The sequence below is a fragment of the Montipora capricornis genome, chromosome 1, assembly GCF_036669925.1.
Source record: "Montipora capricornis isolate CH-2021 chromosome 1, ASM3666992v2, whole genome shotgun sequence".
Lineage (NCBI taxonomy): Eukaryota > Metazoa > Cnidaria > Anthozoa > Scleractinia > Acroporidae > Montipora > Montipora capricornis.
The window spans coordinates 3445589-3463088 of record NC_090883.1 but is presented as its reverse complement, the minus strand read 5'-3'; the positions used below and the strand labels follow the sequence as shown (position 1 = coordinate 3463088).

The following is a 17500-nucleotide window of genomic DNA, read 5'->3' as shown; positions in this document are numbered from 1 at the left end:
ACGTATGAATTGGGTCTATGTATGTATGTAACTCATTCAAAAATGACGCCCAAATGTAAACTTCATCTCATAATAGTATTTTCTGAAGACTGGAACTCGTATTACACGCTTACCTAAATATGTAGAGCAAGACTTCGAGAAAGAGTAGAAGTTGTAGTTGTTCTCGTAACCGCACTCGTCGCCGATGCTAACATTCTCTAATCTACTAATGACTCATTCAACACGGTAAATTGCTCCGCTCGCTGGGTTGAAGAGCATTCTGCGTGAGTTCTGGTTGAAAGAAATAGTCTGAAGTAGGGTGGTACCATGCAAGAGACCAAAATCTCATGAACATACCAACACAGATAGCTGACAATCGTTTTATTAAAATATTTCTACAATGTTAAAAAACTTATTACCACAAAATTCTAATTCATCTCATGTATAGTCTGAGGGAAAAATGAGCCACAAAACTGACGTGAAAAAACACTACTTTTGCAAAATGCTACTTTTATTAATTCAAATATACTACATATCCAGGCATAACACCAGCAACCAAATATTGTAACGCAACCTTTTATAAGGTAAATTGCGCACGCATTTTTATATCCTATAAGGGACAGACGCCAATGACGTCATCTTATATTTTGATTCTTTATATTATATAAAAGCTATGCAATAGTCATTCAAACAGAGTTTAGCCGAAAGGTTACAAAAACGCTTTTCTTGTTTCAAAATAGCATCGGGAATGCAAAAGCAGAGGACAGAAGCGTCTTCCTTGCTGAATCACTTCACTTATTCTGAAGCGAGAACAATTGATGTAAACCGCGGTCTGGGGTAAACTTCGTTTTAATAACGCGCCTATAGATTCCATGATGCCGTAATGGATCTCAGAGGACGCCATATTGTGGTAAATCATGAGTTACCTTCGTGTGGCACTTTTTCTTTTGATCACATTTTGACATCATCTATAATCAATTAACAAACAACCAAACGACAATATAGAGTAAATTGACTTCTTTCAACTCTTCGATATAAAAGCTATTCAATATTTTCTTGATGCATGGTTTTAAAAGAGATCGGTAAAGAATTCTTTCAAATATATTTATGTAAAGTTTATAGTGTTACCTTAGCAGAATAAACCAGGCCAAGTCGCAGCTCTCGAAAGAACGTGATCCGCTTACTACTCGAACCAAAAACAAAAGAGCAAACACCAAAAGCCGGTTATTTAGCTGCTTCAATACCAAGTGACAGCCTACGAGCAATTACAAAAAATAAACGATGTCTGGAAGATTAAAAAATTATTCGTGCAGGAAGTTATTGAATGCCAAACTGCCTGCAGGATTTGTTCTGAGTTGAAAGCTTTGCACGCTTTTAGACAACCGCTTGCCGGTAATTATATATAAGATATTCAACAGAAAACCCTAATTAAATAAAATTTAACTGCATATTAACAGTGTCGCAATAATAACAAATTCTCTTCCGCTGGTCTACCTCCCTCCCTGTTACAATTTAAACCTGATGCCTCACTTGAAACCAAAACCCCGCGAAATTTGGTACAAGATAAAATCACTTTTTCATTTGGCGACCGACTTTTTACTCCCTTTTATGCTTAATTAAATTACACTTAGCCATCTCATCCTATAGTAGAGAATCATGTTTTGTATGTCCTAACAAAACTACTGAGCAGAACAAATAATTATGTATCGGTTATAAAGATGAAAAACTCAAAAGTGCAAAAACATCCCAGACAAAGAAGGGGCAAGCTTACAGAGTTCGACAAGCTATATCACTACACATAGCACATGGGTTCAACTGTACTCCAGCCTCTGACTCGGACGTAAAAACGCTTCTGCTATCGACACCTAACTTTGCCAATTGGTAAATAGGACTGTCCACGATGCCCCACTTGTTCAAAGCACAGATATCTTTATCCAGTAGACGAGTCACACTGTCCGACCGTTCCAGTTAGTACAAAGATTTAAGCATTTGCCCACACAATCGTGAATATGCACACTCTAAGTGGAGGTATGTACGAAAACCTTGCCACGTTTAAACGGAGTATATTTTATACTCCGGGTAGTGACTTATCCACTAAAACTGTCCGGCCTTAAACAACTGGGGCTTGGAGCATAAATTAATTAACAACGTATTCATGTCTACGAATATCATATTCCTCAAAGCAAAGGATAGGCCTGTGAGCTCGCAAAATGATACTTCATATTAGGCAAACTCTAAAGGACCCCAACATTCAACTAATTTTTGTTCCCCCCAGCGTATGTTGGATTCTCAAAGGTGGTTTTAGCAGATTGATAAAGCGGGTTTTTCTCCTGAAAAACAAAAAAAAAAAAACGGAAATGATCATGCCATCAAAAACTGCAACAACAGATGAGCCCGTTTTAACGGCTGTGTACACGAAATGACAACTGCTAAACGCTACTAGTCCAGGAACTCGGAGCCGGAACCGCTGACCCCAAAACCAAGTAGGTAGAAAACCAAAGATCCTGCCCTACACCCAACCCAGACACGAACTAGTTCGCGAAGAGTAGGGCACAGTGCTCCCGTTGTTATGGACTGTCCTTTGTGGTTATCACTGACTTCATTCATTCAAGGGTTGGGTGGGATCGACTACGATCGACAGCACCAATACATGCTGATGCCTGATATCACCCGTAAAATTGAGAGCTGTAAAACGCACTTAAATATGCGCACATGAAATACGATTTACCAATATCATTACTATTACCATTCACCTTCAATCAACTCAGATATTAGTTTTTGGAGGCGAAAAAAAAAAACCCACCAAATTCCAGTCAAATATGACGTCGAGTCCAAGTATCCGATCAACAATTTCGCCCAACCTCAAAATAGCAAACGGTTCCATTCAATAAATTATCTTACCTTTGTCCATCTGGAATGCATGCGCTCCCTCTCAAACTTTTGGTATTCGATTCGATCCTTAAACAAAAAGCATTTTACACGTCAACGAGACAACGCAATGGACAGGAGAGAGGTGGCTGAATACACCATATTTGCGGGCAGCCGAGGGAGTTTCGAGAAAGAAGGATACATAAAGAAAAAGGAGGTCGTGCCACCAATGCAAAGAAATGTAATGAAATAGTGCACATCGCATTCGTTAGCAAAATTTAGTACATAGGACTATTGTAGATATTTCCCCATTTCTCACACGCCAGACGTTATATACTAAAATTTTTGGATACATTTTGAATAGATTCAACTTCCTTTTCAAACATGGGTAGTACCAAGTTAAGATAACATTGAGGAATGCTTTTTTTTTTTTTTTTTACACAAGGATAAGGAACCTCCTCATGGGCAATTTCTTACTTGCATGGGTAAATGTGAAGATTTTCCCCAACGAATTAAAGGGCACATTTGAAAATAGTCCATTCTAAAATGCGTGCTCAGTGACCATGCCTTTAAAATGCAAACGAGGCTCACATTTATACACGCTCAACATGCAAAAAGAACCAAGGTCCTGTGCACAGATAACTATTTGTGCGTGTCTTAACAGCCTGAAAACATTTCTGGTTCACAGACAAGCCAGTGTCGATCTTCCTCCCTAGGTAAAATTTGCTCGTGTAAAGAAAGATAACATAAACGAGCAGGTCTGAGCAGAATGAGTTATAATATTCTTTACATGACGCCACGGCGGCCGTTGGAGGAGCAAATATTCTTTTGGGAATTGACATCTACTTTTATGAAAATTCTTCCTTTTGGTTTAGTATGCAAATATGGCTGTTGGTTACACGAACGAAAACAGTATAGTGATGGTAAAAGCCAAAGGTTTCCATGTCATTTACCACGGTTTTACGCTAAACTATACGTAAAAGCACACAGCCTTAAAAAAGTGGAGAGAGCTAACTTACCACCATGGTGAAAAAGGCTTTAATAACCACTAAAATGATGAGACCAAGCAGCAATATTCCGCCAACAACTCCAAGGACAATGGGTAACACGGGAGCCTCTTTAGGACAACTCACTAATATTGACGCAAGAGGACATAATTAGCCACAGTAACAATGGGAAAGTCTACAGACCGAAATGAATATATGCTGCTCATGAAAACGTTTAAAGCAAGTTTCCTTTTTTCCGAGGGGTAAAAAAAACCATTGAATTGTCCCTTTCCTCCCCCTGGAATATGTTAGATGTCCACAGGAACCCATGACAAGGAGCGTAAAACTATACTGTATTTGTGGAACGGCGTTTTTACAGACCGAGTTATTTTTAGATTGATTTTCCGGCGAAACCATACCTTTCCAGCTCATCACAAGACTTGCATGAGAACTTAATACCCACGGGATTGAGAAAGGTCATTCGTGCAAAGGCAAATCATATTTAAGGCGCTGTTACACTGTGAAATGTTTCCTGCAACTTGCCCCGCAATGTTTTGGCGACATTGTGGCGGGACAAGTTTCGTGCAACTTGTCCCACCACAATGTCGCCAAAACATTGCGAGTTGCACGAAACATTTCACAGTGTAACAGCGCCTTTAATAACTCGCCTAAAAATAGCTTGATCTGTGAAAATGCCGTTACATAGACTTAGTTCTGGAGTTGTAAGCACCTGGTGTCGGCTGCTAAATACTTGTTACAGATCTTGTAAGGCGCGTGGGTGGGAGTTATTTAGACTCGTGAGTGGAAATTACATGGTGTGTTCATAGTGCAACAAAAACGACCATGAAAAAAGGGTTGCACCTTGTAACCTTTTGGCAAACATTGCGAAGCCTCAAACTGATTTGAGTCAAAGCGATAAAAAACAAAGTAGTGGTGTTTATTGAAAGCGAATAGAGCAGTCTTTCGACAACAACATCCACCACTGGGTTTTCACAATTCTCTTTTCACTTGTTACAGCTGATCTGAAACTAGTTGTATTTTTTTTTAACTAGAATGTTCCTTTGTTTATCCACCTTTTTCTGCATTTGGTAAGTGCACGATTATGAAAGTATTCAAAGAATTTACTTACGGAAGAGAACCTGTTGACTCCCATCGCCGCAAAGAGGGAATTCCAGTACAAGCCGGGGAGTTAACAATAAATTCGAGCTACGTGCTATGAGGGGGTGGGGAGGGCATAAGGGTCGATTAAGAGACGTAGCAATCCACCCCTCCCAACTTCGGCAAGAGCTAGACAATGTTAATTGTTACCTTTGCCGTTCTGGACATATAACTTAAAACTTTTGCTGTTTTCTTCCGTTTTAGTGGTGAAGTAGTAAGTGCAACCATCGGCCTCATCAATTCCCTCGCAACGATACAGTCCTTCATCTAAAAAGAAAAGAAAAATCAAACTAGTGATCTTAATTGCCTCGGTAAGTTATTGTTTTCACCATGTGCTCAAGAACGTAAGGCAAACTCAGGGGACCAAACTGACAAAGGATAGTAAAAGGAATTTGGCACTCTCATTCTGTTCCACAGTTATTTACCATGGAGGCGAGCACTGGCGTTGGAAGTCGAAGGTTAATCACTGGACGACGCGCCAGTCAGAGGTATAAAGGTCTGTGGCGGAAATATGCAGCGCACGGGTACTAGCCAGGCGCACGGACTCAATTCCGAGTTCCCGCTTAAATTAAATGCTGCACGCATAATGCAATTTTAAACAATGAAGTCGAGGCAGTGTGAACCTGAGGATATGTCGAGGCACATTTTTGAAGCACGTTTTGATTCCCACTGTTGAAGGGCTGAGCCTGCAACGCCAGGGTTTTAACACATTAGCACTCACTTTATTTTCACGACATTTTTTGATGTGCGACACAGCATAAGACGTTTGTCGGCTTTTTTTTTCACAATCTACTAAGTCCTTCATTTCGTTAAACAGACTTGAAAGAATAACAATCTTTCAATTGAAACAAAAAGTTCTTCTTGTCGTTTTATACATCTGTGCCTTGTTGTTCTCTCGCATGTTCCATTTGCTTGTGTGCTTTACTCTTCCTCGGTTTCTGGGCTAGAAAGGTTCTCAGTGACACCCAAAAGTATATTTGATTGCAGTTTTTTCCCACCAAAAAAATCACTTCAATTCACTAAATCGCAAACTTATATCATTTTAACGTGTTTGCTGCATCAAAACGCTAATGCAATAAACAAAGAATCTTCGCCCGGGAGATTTGAATTGGGTACAACATTGAGTTAGCCCATTTGTTCTACTTAAGTACATGAAAACTTCGAACACAAGATCAATCTTAAGAAAAACAGAGGGAGACTAGGTTCGAGAACTCGTGAACCGGGTAGGTCACAACTCTCCTTGAAAAAGTCTACATAATCGTGTACAACAATACAAAAAACTTTTGGGAAGCTCAAGTTTCAAATGGCTGACACAAGCAATTCCACTTTTTACCTGTCTTCTTCTTGATGTCATCCACGATTTCAACTTCCAGAACATTTTCTTCGCATCTCTTTGCTTTTTTGCATTCGCCCAAAGACTTTCCTTGAAACGTTGAACACAGCGCACAATCGTCATTTCGTTTACACATACCATCTTCACAATTCTAAAACGAGAGGAGCCAAGCATCTTTATTCACTAAGAAAAGTTATCTGTTTTAAAATTACTCGATTCCCACAACACGAGAGATGTTCAACTTCAGCCCATATTAAAGTCGCTATGGCACCCACTCGCCTACGAGAAAGAGCGCCAAAATCAAAACTAAACTAAAATGGCCGACAGTAGTTAGTCCTTTTTACTTAAGATGACGCGCAAAATCAAAAACAAAACTTTAATTCAGTCGTACCGACCAGGAGCCCATCACCCGGAGCCTCCATCCAGACTATATCCTTGAGTCAACCTTTGCCGTATCTTTATATTTTTAGAATATTTTGTGAGACGAACGCGATCACTGGTGAGTGACTGCTTGTGATGTAATACAAAAGCTTTGTTCTGATTGGACGGCAAAATGCATTCGCGGGAATTTGAACGTCTAAAAATAAAAAGATACGGGCAAAGGCTGTCTCCAAGGGTTTATATGGGAGATTGAGGCTCCGGGTGATGGGCTCCTGTACCGACTAATTCTAAATTGTACTCGATTTCCGAATCAATTAAGCCAAAACACAAAGCAAAAACCCTAGCAGCGCGAAAACCCCAAAATGGCTAATACTTTTTAACACCCATCACCAACGGAGACTACAACCCGGAACGAAAATGTCAACACGCGCGCTCTTCGCTGTCAGGTCAACCACCCTTCCCAGTCACATCTTTCAATGGTGCTACTTGACAACTAGCTTGCGGGTCTATAAAGACACGTTTCCCATCAGCGACCACATGGTAAAGAGGAAAGAGGGTCGGGGAAGAGGGAGGTTAAGCCAAAAACGGAGGTGACGGTTACAAGGTGGTCTTCAATCGTAGATTCTGGCTGCATTTGCTTACAACAAGAAGACAGACTCACAGGGCAATTTTCACAGTAAGTGCCATCAAATTCTTTATTGCATTGACACTTGTAGCAATTGACCTCATCTTCCACGCAGCGGCCTCTGTCTGGACCCCCACAGAGTTCCTACAAGGCAAATTAAACTTACTTTTAGTTTACAGCAACACGACAATCATGAAAACATGTGACAACTTCATTGAAGGTGGTGACCTCATGGTTAGTGCCCTCGACTCCGGAACGAGTGGTACGGGTTCGGGCCCTGGCCGGGGACATTGCGTTGTCTTCTTGGGTAAGACACTTTACTTTAGAAATACTCCTAGTCGCTTCATGCTACAGAAACCGGGAAAAGTTCCGGTTCGTAAGCAGACTTTACCCCCTACCCCCTACCTTTACCCCCACCTCCTCCCCTCCCCAAAGAATAGGGAGTTTTAGCAAAGACGACGGCTACGGCTACGGCTACGGCAACGCCACAAAGCAAGAATATTATTGGTTGAAAAAGGAAAAATGCTCGTGCTGCACGTGCAACACGAATTTCCGTGCATTTCTTTGCCGTACTCCACAAAACAACAACGTGAAATCACCAAATTTTAGGTTTTGACGACAACGTGAGCATATAACAATGAAAAAGTCATTTTCAGTTTTGACTTTAAAACCGTTCGTACCCATCCATTTACAGGATAGTTCGCCTGTATTGTACAATGTGAACAAGACGGATTAATCGTGAAATACTTGCGATAGCGCTAAGTTATATTTTGGACTAAAGTTTTCGTTGCTGTAGCCGTCGTCTTTGCTAAAACTCCCTATTCGGTTGAATTTTCTGCGCTGTATGTCCCAAGCTGGCTGTATGTACAGTTGACTTGTAACAACAGGCCGTTTTCGCTTCATTTATATAATATAAAAGAAGTTATTTCCATATTTTCGTAGAGTTTACGTTTACTGTCCCAAAGAAATATGTTGACTCTCGTCCCTCGAGCTTTCGCAAGTGACTCACGACTCTGTGTCCTTCTCTATCCCAATAGTGTGTGGGATCTTAACCGTTCCACAGAGTTTATGAACAAGAATTGAGTTACGGGACCAACTGACTCGAAAGTCTATCCATTCCCGAATGTAATAACAAAGGCAGCACTTTCTCCTTAGCTATAGACCCCCTTTCATAATGGCGGCCAAATAAAATGTTCTTTTGTTTTAATGCTAATAAGCCTTACTTGTCTCGCAGAGCGATCTGTTAAGATCACCGATCGTTTCACATGTACCTCCGCAAATGTCATTTATTGCATAACCTGTACGTTCTGCAATAAATTATACATTGGCGAGACAGGTAGACGACTAGGCGACCGATTCCGCGAACACCTTCGCGATGTTGAGAAGAATGACAAAGATGCATCTAAGCCAGTCGCTCGTCATTTTAATCTCCCTAACCACTCCAAAAAACACATGGCTATCTGCGGCCTTTCCCTACATCTAGTTGCGACGGAAAGCCGCAAGAATCTGGAACCAAAACTTCATCTTCCAAATCGGCACCCTTAATCCTCACGGTATTAACGAACGCTTTTCATTTAACTAATATATTCCTATTTCTCACGTTGCCATGTTACCACCAATAGCGTAGCTCCTACTCTACTATAAAAACTACACGTAACCCACAATTCCTCGATTCGCTCTGACGAAGGGCTACCGCTCGAAACGCCAGCTTTTAGAATCTCTGTACGGTGGCCAATTTACATTATCAACTCCGTTGATAAAACCAAATTTTTGCATACTACTTCCCCACCGACGCAGCACCACAGTTTCTTCAGAAACTACCCTCTTCATTTACTAGTCTCGCTGTGACGAGCAAATTTCAAAAGAATGTTTGTTTCAAAATGAGGGCAGTAGGTCTAATTAACATAAATAAGTGGTCGCCATTTATGAAAGTGGTCTACCGGTATTTAAAGACCCCGGTCAGACTTGAACTCACTCCCTCCCGCGCGCTGGTCCGATGCTCAACCAACCGGTCGGCGGTTGCAAAGAACAAGTTGGTATGTATCCCTTATTATAGTGTATTGAATATTACAAGTGATGTTCACACGACAGCGGACGCAAGGAAACGAAGTACTCACAGATGTTGCATCTTGCTTGCAAAGAGTCTCCTTGGGAAAGAAGGTGCAATTCTTCTTATCACACACGTCGCCATAGTACTTATCCTTACAATTACATTTTCGACAACGGCAAACGCCGTGTTCAGGACCTGAAACGAAGAAAAATGGGTTCAGAACAATTATTTTCGTGTTTTACGAGTTTCTCATGTTTTGAACTACGTTAAAAGGAATCGCATTTATCAACACTCTCCCTAACATTCATTAAGGATTTTAAGCAACAGTAAAGGCAGTGTCGATGATTAACTCGCCTCAAAATATAACTACGTTCACGTTGGTCAATCACTCTGGGAACAAAGTGGGGTACCAAAAAAAACTCAAACCACATACATCCGTAAACAAGAGTCATTTACTTATGCGGCAGTTTTATACTTAAAGATTGTACGGATATTGGGCATCATGTGCTCCTTAGCTTTGGAATGACCTTCCATAGGTGCTGAGGGTGTGCAGCTCTGTAATTACCACGTGCATACGGCGAGAGCTACTGAAATTTAAAGTGACCAATCAGAATTCAGGGAGCGGGAAAAACTGTGCTATCCGACGTCACGTCAATTGTTCGCAATTAAAGGGCCAGAAAACTATTTAAAAGATTATGTGGAAACTTTTTTGTCAACAAACTTTGGCGCCAAAACGGGGTAGCCGGCGAGCGGCGATTCGAACGTCAGCTGTTGTGCTTAGTCTGTTATTTGTGCTTTTTCTAACTTCAGTATGATATTTTCAAGTGTAAGAAGACATGTATTTATTTTTGTTACCTTCCCGAAAAACTACTTTGGTCCCATCCTATTGCGCACAGAAATGCACCGTTTCCGGTGAAAGGGAAATGATTGACAGGATAGCACAGTTTTGACTGCCACGCGTACTGCGGGTAAAGACATCTGTAAATGACTTCTCGAATAACTTGGTTTCCTACGCAGGGTTTTTCTTGATTCACGCCTTGAGAGGTGGCAGCGTTACCCACTAGTTCGGGCGCTTGCCTTGAGATCCAGAGATCGGGGTTCTATGATGCAGGTAGTTAGCCCCTGGTTCAATTTCTTGGCTGCACTTGTAAACAGCCAACTGGTTTGCCTCCGCCCAGTTCTGTTCTGTTGCATCAATGGCATTGTAAGTAAGCCCTAAAAATCCCCTGTGGGAGTGGTCAATTAAATGTGTATGTTTGTATCTACCTCCACACAACTGGCCTTGATATTCAGGGCATGAAAAGTCGTTGCAATCACAGAACGTTCCATAAAATCGTTGTCCTTGTTCCTAAAATAGAAACACATGGGTTAAGACGAGCAAAGGACTCTGCAAAACACCGCTTGGTCGTTTTTATTTCTTCTCATTCGTGGTTACACAAACAGTATTACGTCACTCAAAGCAAACTCCTTTTGTGGCGCGGGTCCGTGACTACCTGTAGCGAGCCTTGTGCCAAATACGGGCACAAGTTTGCTAACGGGATCGGGTCATTTGCGGGCATATCAGATTTGAGGGCAGTGTCGAACAAGGACAACTTAAAATCAAACCATTGTCACTGGAAACAGGGTAGCACTTAGCTAATGCAGCAGCTGATGACTATTAAGGTGACCAGACCTACATGCTTAGCGAGAGCTTGGAATAACTGAGAGAACAGCAAGGATTATCCATGCAATTAAGTTGGGTACAGATGTTTTTCACGGCAGCCATGTTGCATGGCAGAAACAATAAAAATGTTTTGCATAAGAAAGAACATTTGTTCCCACAGGAAAAAGAATCTATTGTTCCTGCCATGGAACATGGCTGCCGGGCAAAATCTCTATTGTCATGACAGTAACCGGAGAGCTCAACTATCATTACACTTCATTAAGTACAAAGGTATGAGTATCAATCGAGAAAGGACTCAGCAAACGGCGTCTTCGAAATCACACTCTTTGTGACATGCGGACGGCAGGCGAACAACTGAGGCTCCTAAGGTCGTACACATCCAACAAAATTCTTCTGGCTGAAGACGGAATCTTGGAATGTCCAAACTACGAACGAGACCGGAAAACTGGAGAATGTAAAGGAATAAATTTACGGAAAAGGGGAGTGGAGTACGGAGACCAGGCTGTGGAGATTTTAAAAGCGACAAAGTCAGGCTCATCTACGGTATTCAGAATGAGCAAGAGGTGAGTGGATGGTCAGCGGGATACTCCAGACTGGAGAGGCAAGCAGATCGGTTGTGGAAATCAGTGACATCCCAGAGACATTGTTGCAGGTTCAGTTACAGGACACACAAATGGGAACGAGGTGTTAGTCCAAGTTTAAATCCAAACGAATGAAGGGGGTAGTTTCTAAAGAAACTGTGGTGCTGCGTCGGTGGGGAAGTAGTATACAGAAATTTGGTTTTATCAACGGAGTTGATAGTGTAAATTGACCACCGTACAGAGATTCGAATAGCTGACGTTTCGAGCGTTAGCCCTTCGTCAGAGCGAATTCGCTCTGACGAAGGGCTAACGCTTAAAATGGTCAGCTTTTAGAATCTCTGTACGGTGGTCAATTTACATTATCAACTCCGTTCATAAAACCAAATTTAATGCAAACAATGGATATAACCTCAAACGCTGTCTTAAGCAGATTAGCAAAACCTTTGGTCTCATGGAAGGAAAACCAGAGGAAGGAGAAGAGTAAAGAATCTGGGCAATCGTAAAGGGTTAAAAACATCTACAGTAAGATGAAAAGTTCTAGCTGAAGACCGATGTCGGAAGAAGCACAATACTAAATCTGGCCAAGGCTAGAGCACTGAAGAGACAAAAATTGGTTGCAACGCTTTTGGGTATTGATACACCATAATACTTTTATCTGAAACTTTAATTAGGCAAATTCCTTTATAGAAAAGTCGACCCACACACGAGGAAAGGCTTCATTTGGGCACAAGCCATTTCCTAAGTAAAACGCTAATCTACAACCTTAGCCACTGCAAAGAACACTTACTATTCTGCAGACACACTTTCCGCACGCGCATTCCCCTCTTCCACTGCACAATGGTACATCGGTCGAGTTGGAACTGCAGAGTAAATAATCAGCAAACAGCGTCAGGATTAAAAAGTATAGAGAACAACTGAACGAAATCCTGATGCCCAAGCAAGGACTGCAAGTACAGACGTACTGCATTTAAATTCCCTTGCGCTAATTTTATAGTTGCGAATCATTTTTAGCACGTTAGTTGGTTCTCGTTTTCTCTTCATTTTCAAATGATAGGAAAAAATTCACGCATGAAAAACGTCGTTCAGATCGGCGCGTTCTATTGGCAAAATCCGCCCAAATTTACCGAAGAAATGTTAATCTGACGCGATAAGCCATGGAATAAGCAAATGAAACACTCATAATTCTGGATGCGAATTTTGGTATATCTCTACAGACATTCCTAAAATGTTAGACATTTTCTGGCCAGGTAGACCAAAATAGAGAGAAATTCAGACTCAAGAGACGTACTGTACCTCCTGCATTTGGCCTGATCCGATTGGTCGAAAGGCGTGTCACACTGGCAAAAATCACCATATCTAAATAAGAAAGACACAACAAGATGAGATGCATACTGCCATGTGTCTATACAAAATAATTTCAATACTGCACTCAATTTTAGTCCTGGCGAGGGCAAAGTTGGTTGTCAGTTAATGTTCTTTTTTTTTTGTCCGTGACTGTTTGGCAATGCATAATGCATAATCAGTAGCCATTAGCCAGTATAGTGTTTTAAATTACGAAATACCCAGTCAGGGTCAGTGCTAACTCAGGCCTGTCTGAGAATGGAAAATCGAAAAAGACTTGTCTGGATCATTCACTTTACATAACATCGACAAACTGCAGAACTTAACCAATATTGAGGAGGTCACGGGATAAAAACTCTAGCCGGACCAACATTCAGGACATTTAGATAACTGAGGAGAAAGTGCTGTCTTTGTATAAGAACGATAAACCGTAGGCCCCGTCTAAGAACTCTTCAATTTTCATAACTGTGTGGGACGAAATAGAACCCGTACACTATTCGCAAAGAGTAGGGCATGAAGTTCCCGGTGTTGTGGTCTGTCCTCTGCGGGGTATCATGGTTGGGAGGGCTATTCTAAAATCCGAGTGTAAAGAAATAGAGGATATTACATGGCCGCGCGGAGATACGAAATTTCTCTTCGAGTCCTGGCAAATATTTCTCGAGTGAGGGCAGCAAACGAGTGAAATATTTTGCAACACGAGAAGGGAAATTTCGTATCTCCAAGCGGCCATTTAATATTCTATTTATCATTAAACACCAATGAAAAAATAAATCATTTCACGAAAGGCATCGAAAGGCGCGATTTCATATGTAACCATAGCAACAGTGATCTTTTCTATGTTAACTTCACGTGTGAAGACATCATGTTTTCGCGTGAAAGCTCAATTGGTATTTGATTGGTGCTTATATAATAAAAGTAACTATGACAATGGAAGGTCCTACCTTCCTTCATTGCATTCGCATAATCCACAGATGAGCGTTCCCTGTCCATCAGTACATACAGAGCTGTTAAACTCCTGCGAAGAGCAGCAAGAAAATAGTTAAAAACCGTTTCACCTCAGTTGATTAATTAGGATTATTATGCGGTATGTTATTTCAGAGATGCAAATTTTAACTTAAAAACAACTTATTAGAAAGAACAACAAACATCACAAAAGTAATAACAATGACATCATATTGAATTATCATCTCCAGAAACGAACTTACCTTCTGTTGCATCTAATTAAAGATAATATAACTGAAATAACACCATTTTCGAATTCTCACGGCTCAGGCTGGACTAGATCCAGCATGACATGGAGGCTAATGCGGGCTCATCTTATCAAATGCAAATTAATTTGCCCGCAATAGCCTCCATCAGTCATGCTAGATCCAGTCCAGCTGTGAGAATTCGAAAATGGTCAGACCGTGTTTGTTATGCTTAAGGTTTATTTTAACATACGTAGTTGAATCATTTTCAACCAGCGAGATTCAAACATCAGTAAACGGCACCGCTGAGCCAGAATTGATTGCTATGTTGCGAGTGATTGCTATGTTTCGCTGACTGTCTTCGTCAATCACTACATGTACACCGTTTGGAGCGAGTCCACACCTACCTTACTCAATGAAAAATATTGGTCTAATTTTCAGATCACACACCTTCTTGCTGTCTTGCTCACACTCACACTGACAGATATAATTTAACTCCAACTCCACAGATCCAAAGCCTGGGACACGGACCACGAAACTAAAAACAAGTAAACAGAGCATTTCCTTGAGTTTGCCCGGTTGCATGATTTACACGAGTAGCAACATGTATCCAGAAATTGAGAGAGGTATGTTGTTTGGAAAAAATGGACTTGCGAATGAAGATTCCCCAAATCGGTAACACCTGAATTGCCAGTTGCTTTGAGGATAGTCCTGTATGATAATATTATTAACAGGGCTCGAAATTAATGAAAAAAACCAGTCGCAATTTCGCAAATTTTAGTCGTAAGATCGTCGCGCTGCGTTGTGTTGTCAGCGGTTTAGCAAAACAAAATATGAGCCCGCAATACTTGTGTGCAAAAGTAGCAGCAAAGTGGCAACTGCTAACCCTTTTGTTTGGAAAATCGACTGCTTCAGATATTTTAGACGCAAAGGGAAAACATTTAGACGACATTTCAGTGTTTCATAAAAAAAAATTTCTCTTGTCACAGCCATTTTTTTTTGGGCACTTTGCTAACATGTGGTTTGCAGAGCTCGGCACAAAAAAACCCGGGTCTTTCTGCAGTTACCGGAAAGCATTGTATTTTTGGTCACTTGAGATTAGTCTTCATTTGGAGTTGTTTTGTTTTCTGTCTTTTGTTTCTTTTGTTTTACGTAAAAACCCCGCCTGGGCATAGGTAACGGAATAATAACTTCTTACTAACCGAGCGCGAGGGCCGTACTGGGGAATATTGGCCCGTGGTAGTAGCAGTACGGACCTCGCTGCGCTCGGTCCGTACAAAAACGACCGAGGGCCAATATTCCCCAGTACGGCTCGACCCAGCTCGGTTAGTAAGTAGTTTATTATATGGTTTTTTAATTACCTTTTGCTTTGTTTTTGCAAGCCCGTAATCGGCCCGTGGGCATTACGGGAGAATAATGCCCTACAATTCAGTCACAATTAGCCAATCAGAGCGCGCGTTATATCGGCTACAAACACAAGCCATATAATAAAAGAAAATAATAAATATTGTGACTCATAAAAGACCTACAAACATTGTGATCATTGAGAAAAAAATACAGAAAGGCAATGGCAATCAGTATTGAACAGAAACAAGTGCATAAAGATGAAAGGGTGTTAAGCTAATAGTTGCTCTTACAGATATTAGAAAAACGGCTTCCTCAAGAGCCACCAAACGTGGAGAAGCAGTGAACAATAAACAGATCTTATTAGACATTTTGGTGTGTAGTATCGCTGATTACTTTTACTAAACTATAAAGGGTGGATTTCATTTCCACCATGGTCAGAGATTTTCCTCTTTCCTTGTGAAACAGGAAATCAGATGGATTTCCTGGAATTCCATAGGACCATCTTTGAAAGACCGTTACCAAATCTAAGACCGACTTTAAGGAATGAACTCTATTAGGCAACATCTGAAAAACTAACCTTTTCACTTTTTCGGAGTCTTGTGTTGGGCACTCCTCTAACTTCACAGAGACATCAAAAGTAACCTATGACGACAAATTACTCAAAGATAAGGGAAGGTTGTTTTGCAAAGCCTTTCTTAGACTGCCGCTTTTAACAATCATTGTACCTCTGTAACCAACTAAAAGCGAGTTAACGTAAGTAGATATAAGCTTTCCTCATTTGCTCTTGCCAGGGGAGACCATTGAAAGGTTTAACAGCAAAATGTCTATGACATTTCTCAGCAACAGAAAGCAACCAATTCTACTGTACGAGTCACATACTCCATCAAACACATCCCAAACCAGGAGTGCATCATCCTCCCAAAAAAAGCTTCCAGCAGGGGTTATCAAGTGAAAGAGAGGTAAAGTCTCTGCTTACGAGCCAGAAGGCTCATCAGGCCAGCGCTTATCTCCGGTTTCAGTAGCATGAAGCGACTAGGAGTATTTTTATACTCCCCCCTGGATGGGATGCTAGCCCCTCGCAGGGTTACCCCCAGCATTTCGCCGGTACCCATTTATACACCTGAGTGGAGAGAGAGGCACCGTGAGAGTTAAGTGTCTTGCCTAAGAACACAACAGGACCCGAACCCAGACCACTCAATCCGGAGTCGAGCGCACTAACCATGAGGCCACCGCACCTCCCACCCAAGTGACAGAGAAGCACATCAAAATTATACAATGAGACATAACTCCTTCAATTACGTAAACCATACCTCTTGTCCCAGTTTCACATTTGAGCACTGTTGGGTTTGACTAGTTCCTGAACTAGGCCTGAAAACAGCAATATAATATTTATATAGCATTACTTTCCTAAAGCACATACATGTATATGTATGCGAGGATGGCACAGTTGGTTAGTGCGCAGCCGTGGTGCAAGAGGTCCTGAGTTCGATTCCCGGATCTCACATCCTCGTTTCGACTTCTATCCGTTTTGTGTAGCTTAAGTAGCTTTAAATACCCGTAAAACGGAGCACTGATGGCGACCTCAGGTTTGTCAGTTGAATTACTGTTACGAGTTATCAACGTTAAATATGGTTGCTTTACTTTACTTTTTACTTTATATGTACATTAACAAAAGGATTCAAGAAGCCTACACCCTGGCCTTCACTTTGTTGAAATCTTGGTTCTACATCTACCAAATGATGGTATTTTCAATCTACATAATTCTGACCAAAGGTTCATGGCAAGGTCATCTCCTTGACACCAGCTTCAGATTGGACATAACAGGTTTCCATCGATTTCTGTTTGGTGCCAGCTCTAAAATATCTGTCTTGGTGAGCTTGCAGCAAACAGACATATCACACTTGATTTTGCATCAAATAACAACCCAGTCATGTATAAAAAGTGACTGATAACAGTAACTCCCCCAAACAATGCAGTGGTTTCAAGAAGCACATTCGGCAA

The 17500-nt window shown here is 41.2% G+C and overlaps 1 protein-coding gene across 1 annotated transcript in view; it reads right to left on the bottom strand.

Moving 5' to 3' along the window:
* Nucleotides 1-345: 345 nt before the first annotated feature.
* LOC138039989 (integrin beta-1-like) overlaps nt 346-17500 on the bottom strand; it is a 43423-nt gene continuing 26268 nt past the window's right edge. Inside the window, exons 15-28 of the mRNA XM_068885813.1 lie at nt 16810-16867; nt 16077-16141; nt 14603-14690; nt 13907-13980; nt 12918-12980; nt 12412-12484; nt 10647-10728; nt 9448-9575; nt 7367-7474; nt 6325-6475; nt 5142-5258; nt 3867-3979; nt 2881-2937; nt 346-2309 (exon numbers count right to left, since the gene is read on the bottom strand). Of these exons, the coding sequence (XP_068741914.1) occupies nt 2235-2309; nt 2881-2937; nt 3867-3979; nt 5142-5258; nt 6325-6475; nt 7367-7474; nt 9448-9575; nt 10647-10728; nt 12412-12484; nt 12918-12980; nt 13907-13980; nt 14603-14690; nt 16077-16141; nt 16810-16867 (1252 nt within the window). The 3' untranslated portion in view covers nt 346-2234. The remainder of the gene's footprint in view (nt 2310-2880; nt 2938-3866; nt 3980-5141; nt 5259-6324; nt 6476-7366; nt 7475-9447; nt 9576-10646; nt 10729-12411; nt 12485-12917; nt 12981-13906; nt 13981-14602; nt 14691-16076; nt 16142-16809; nt 16868-17500) is intronic.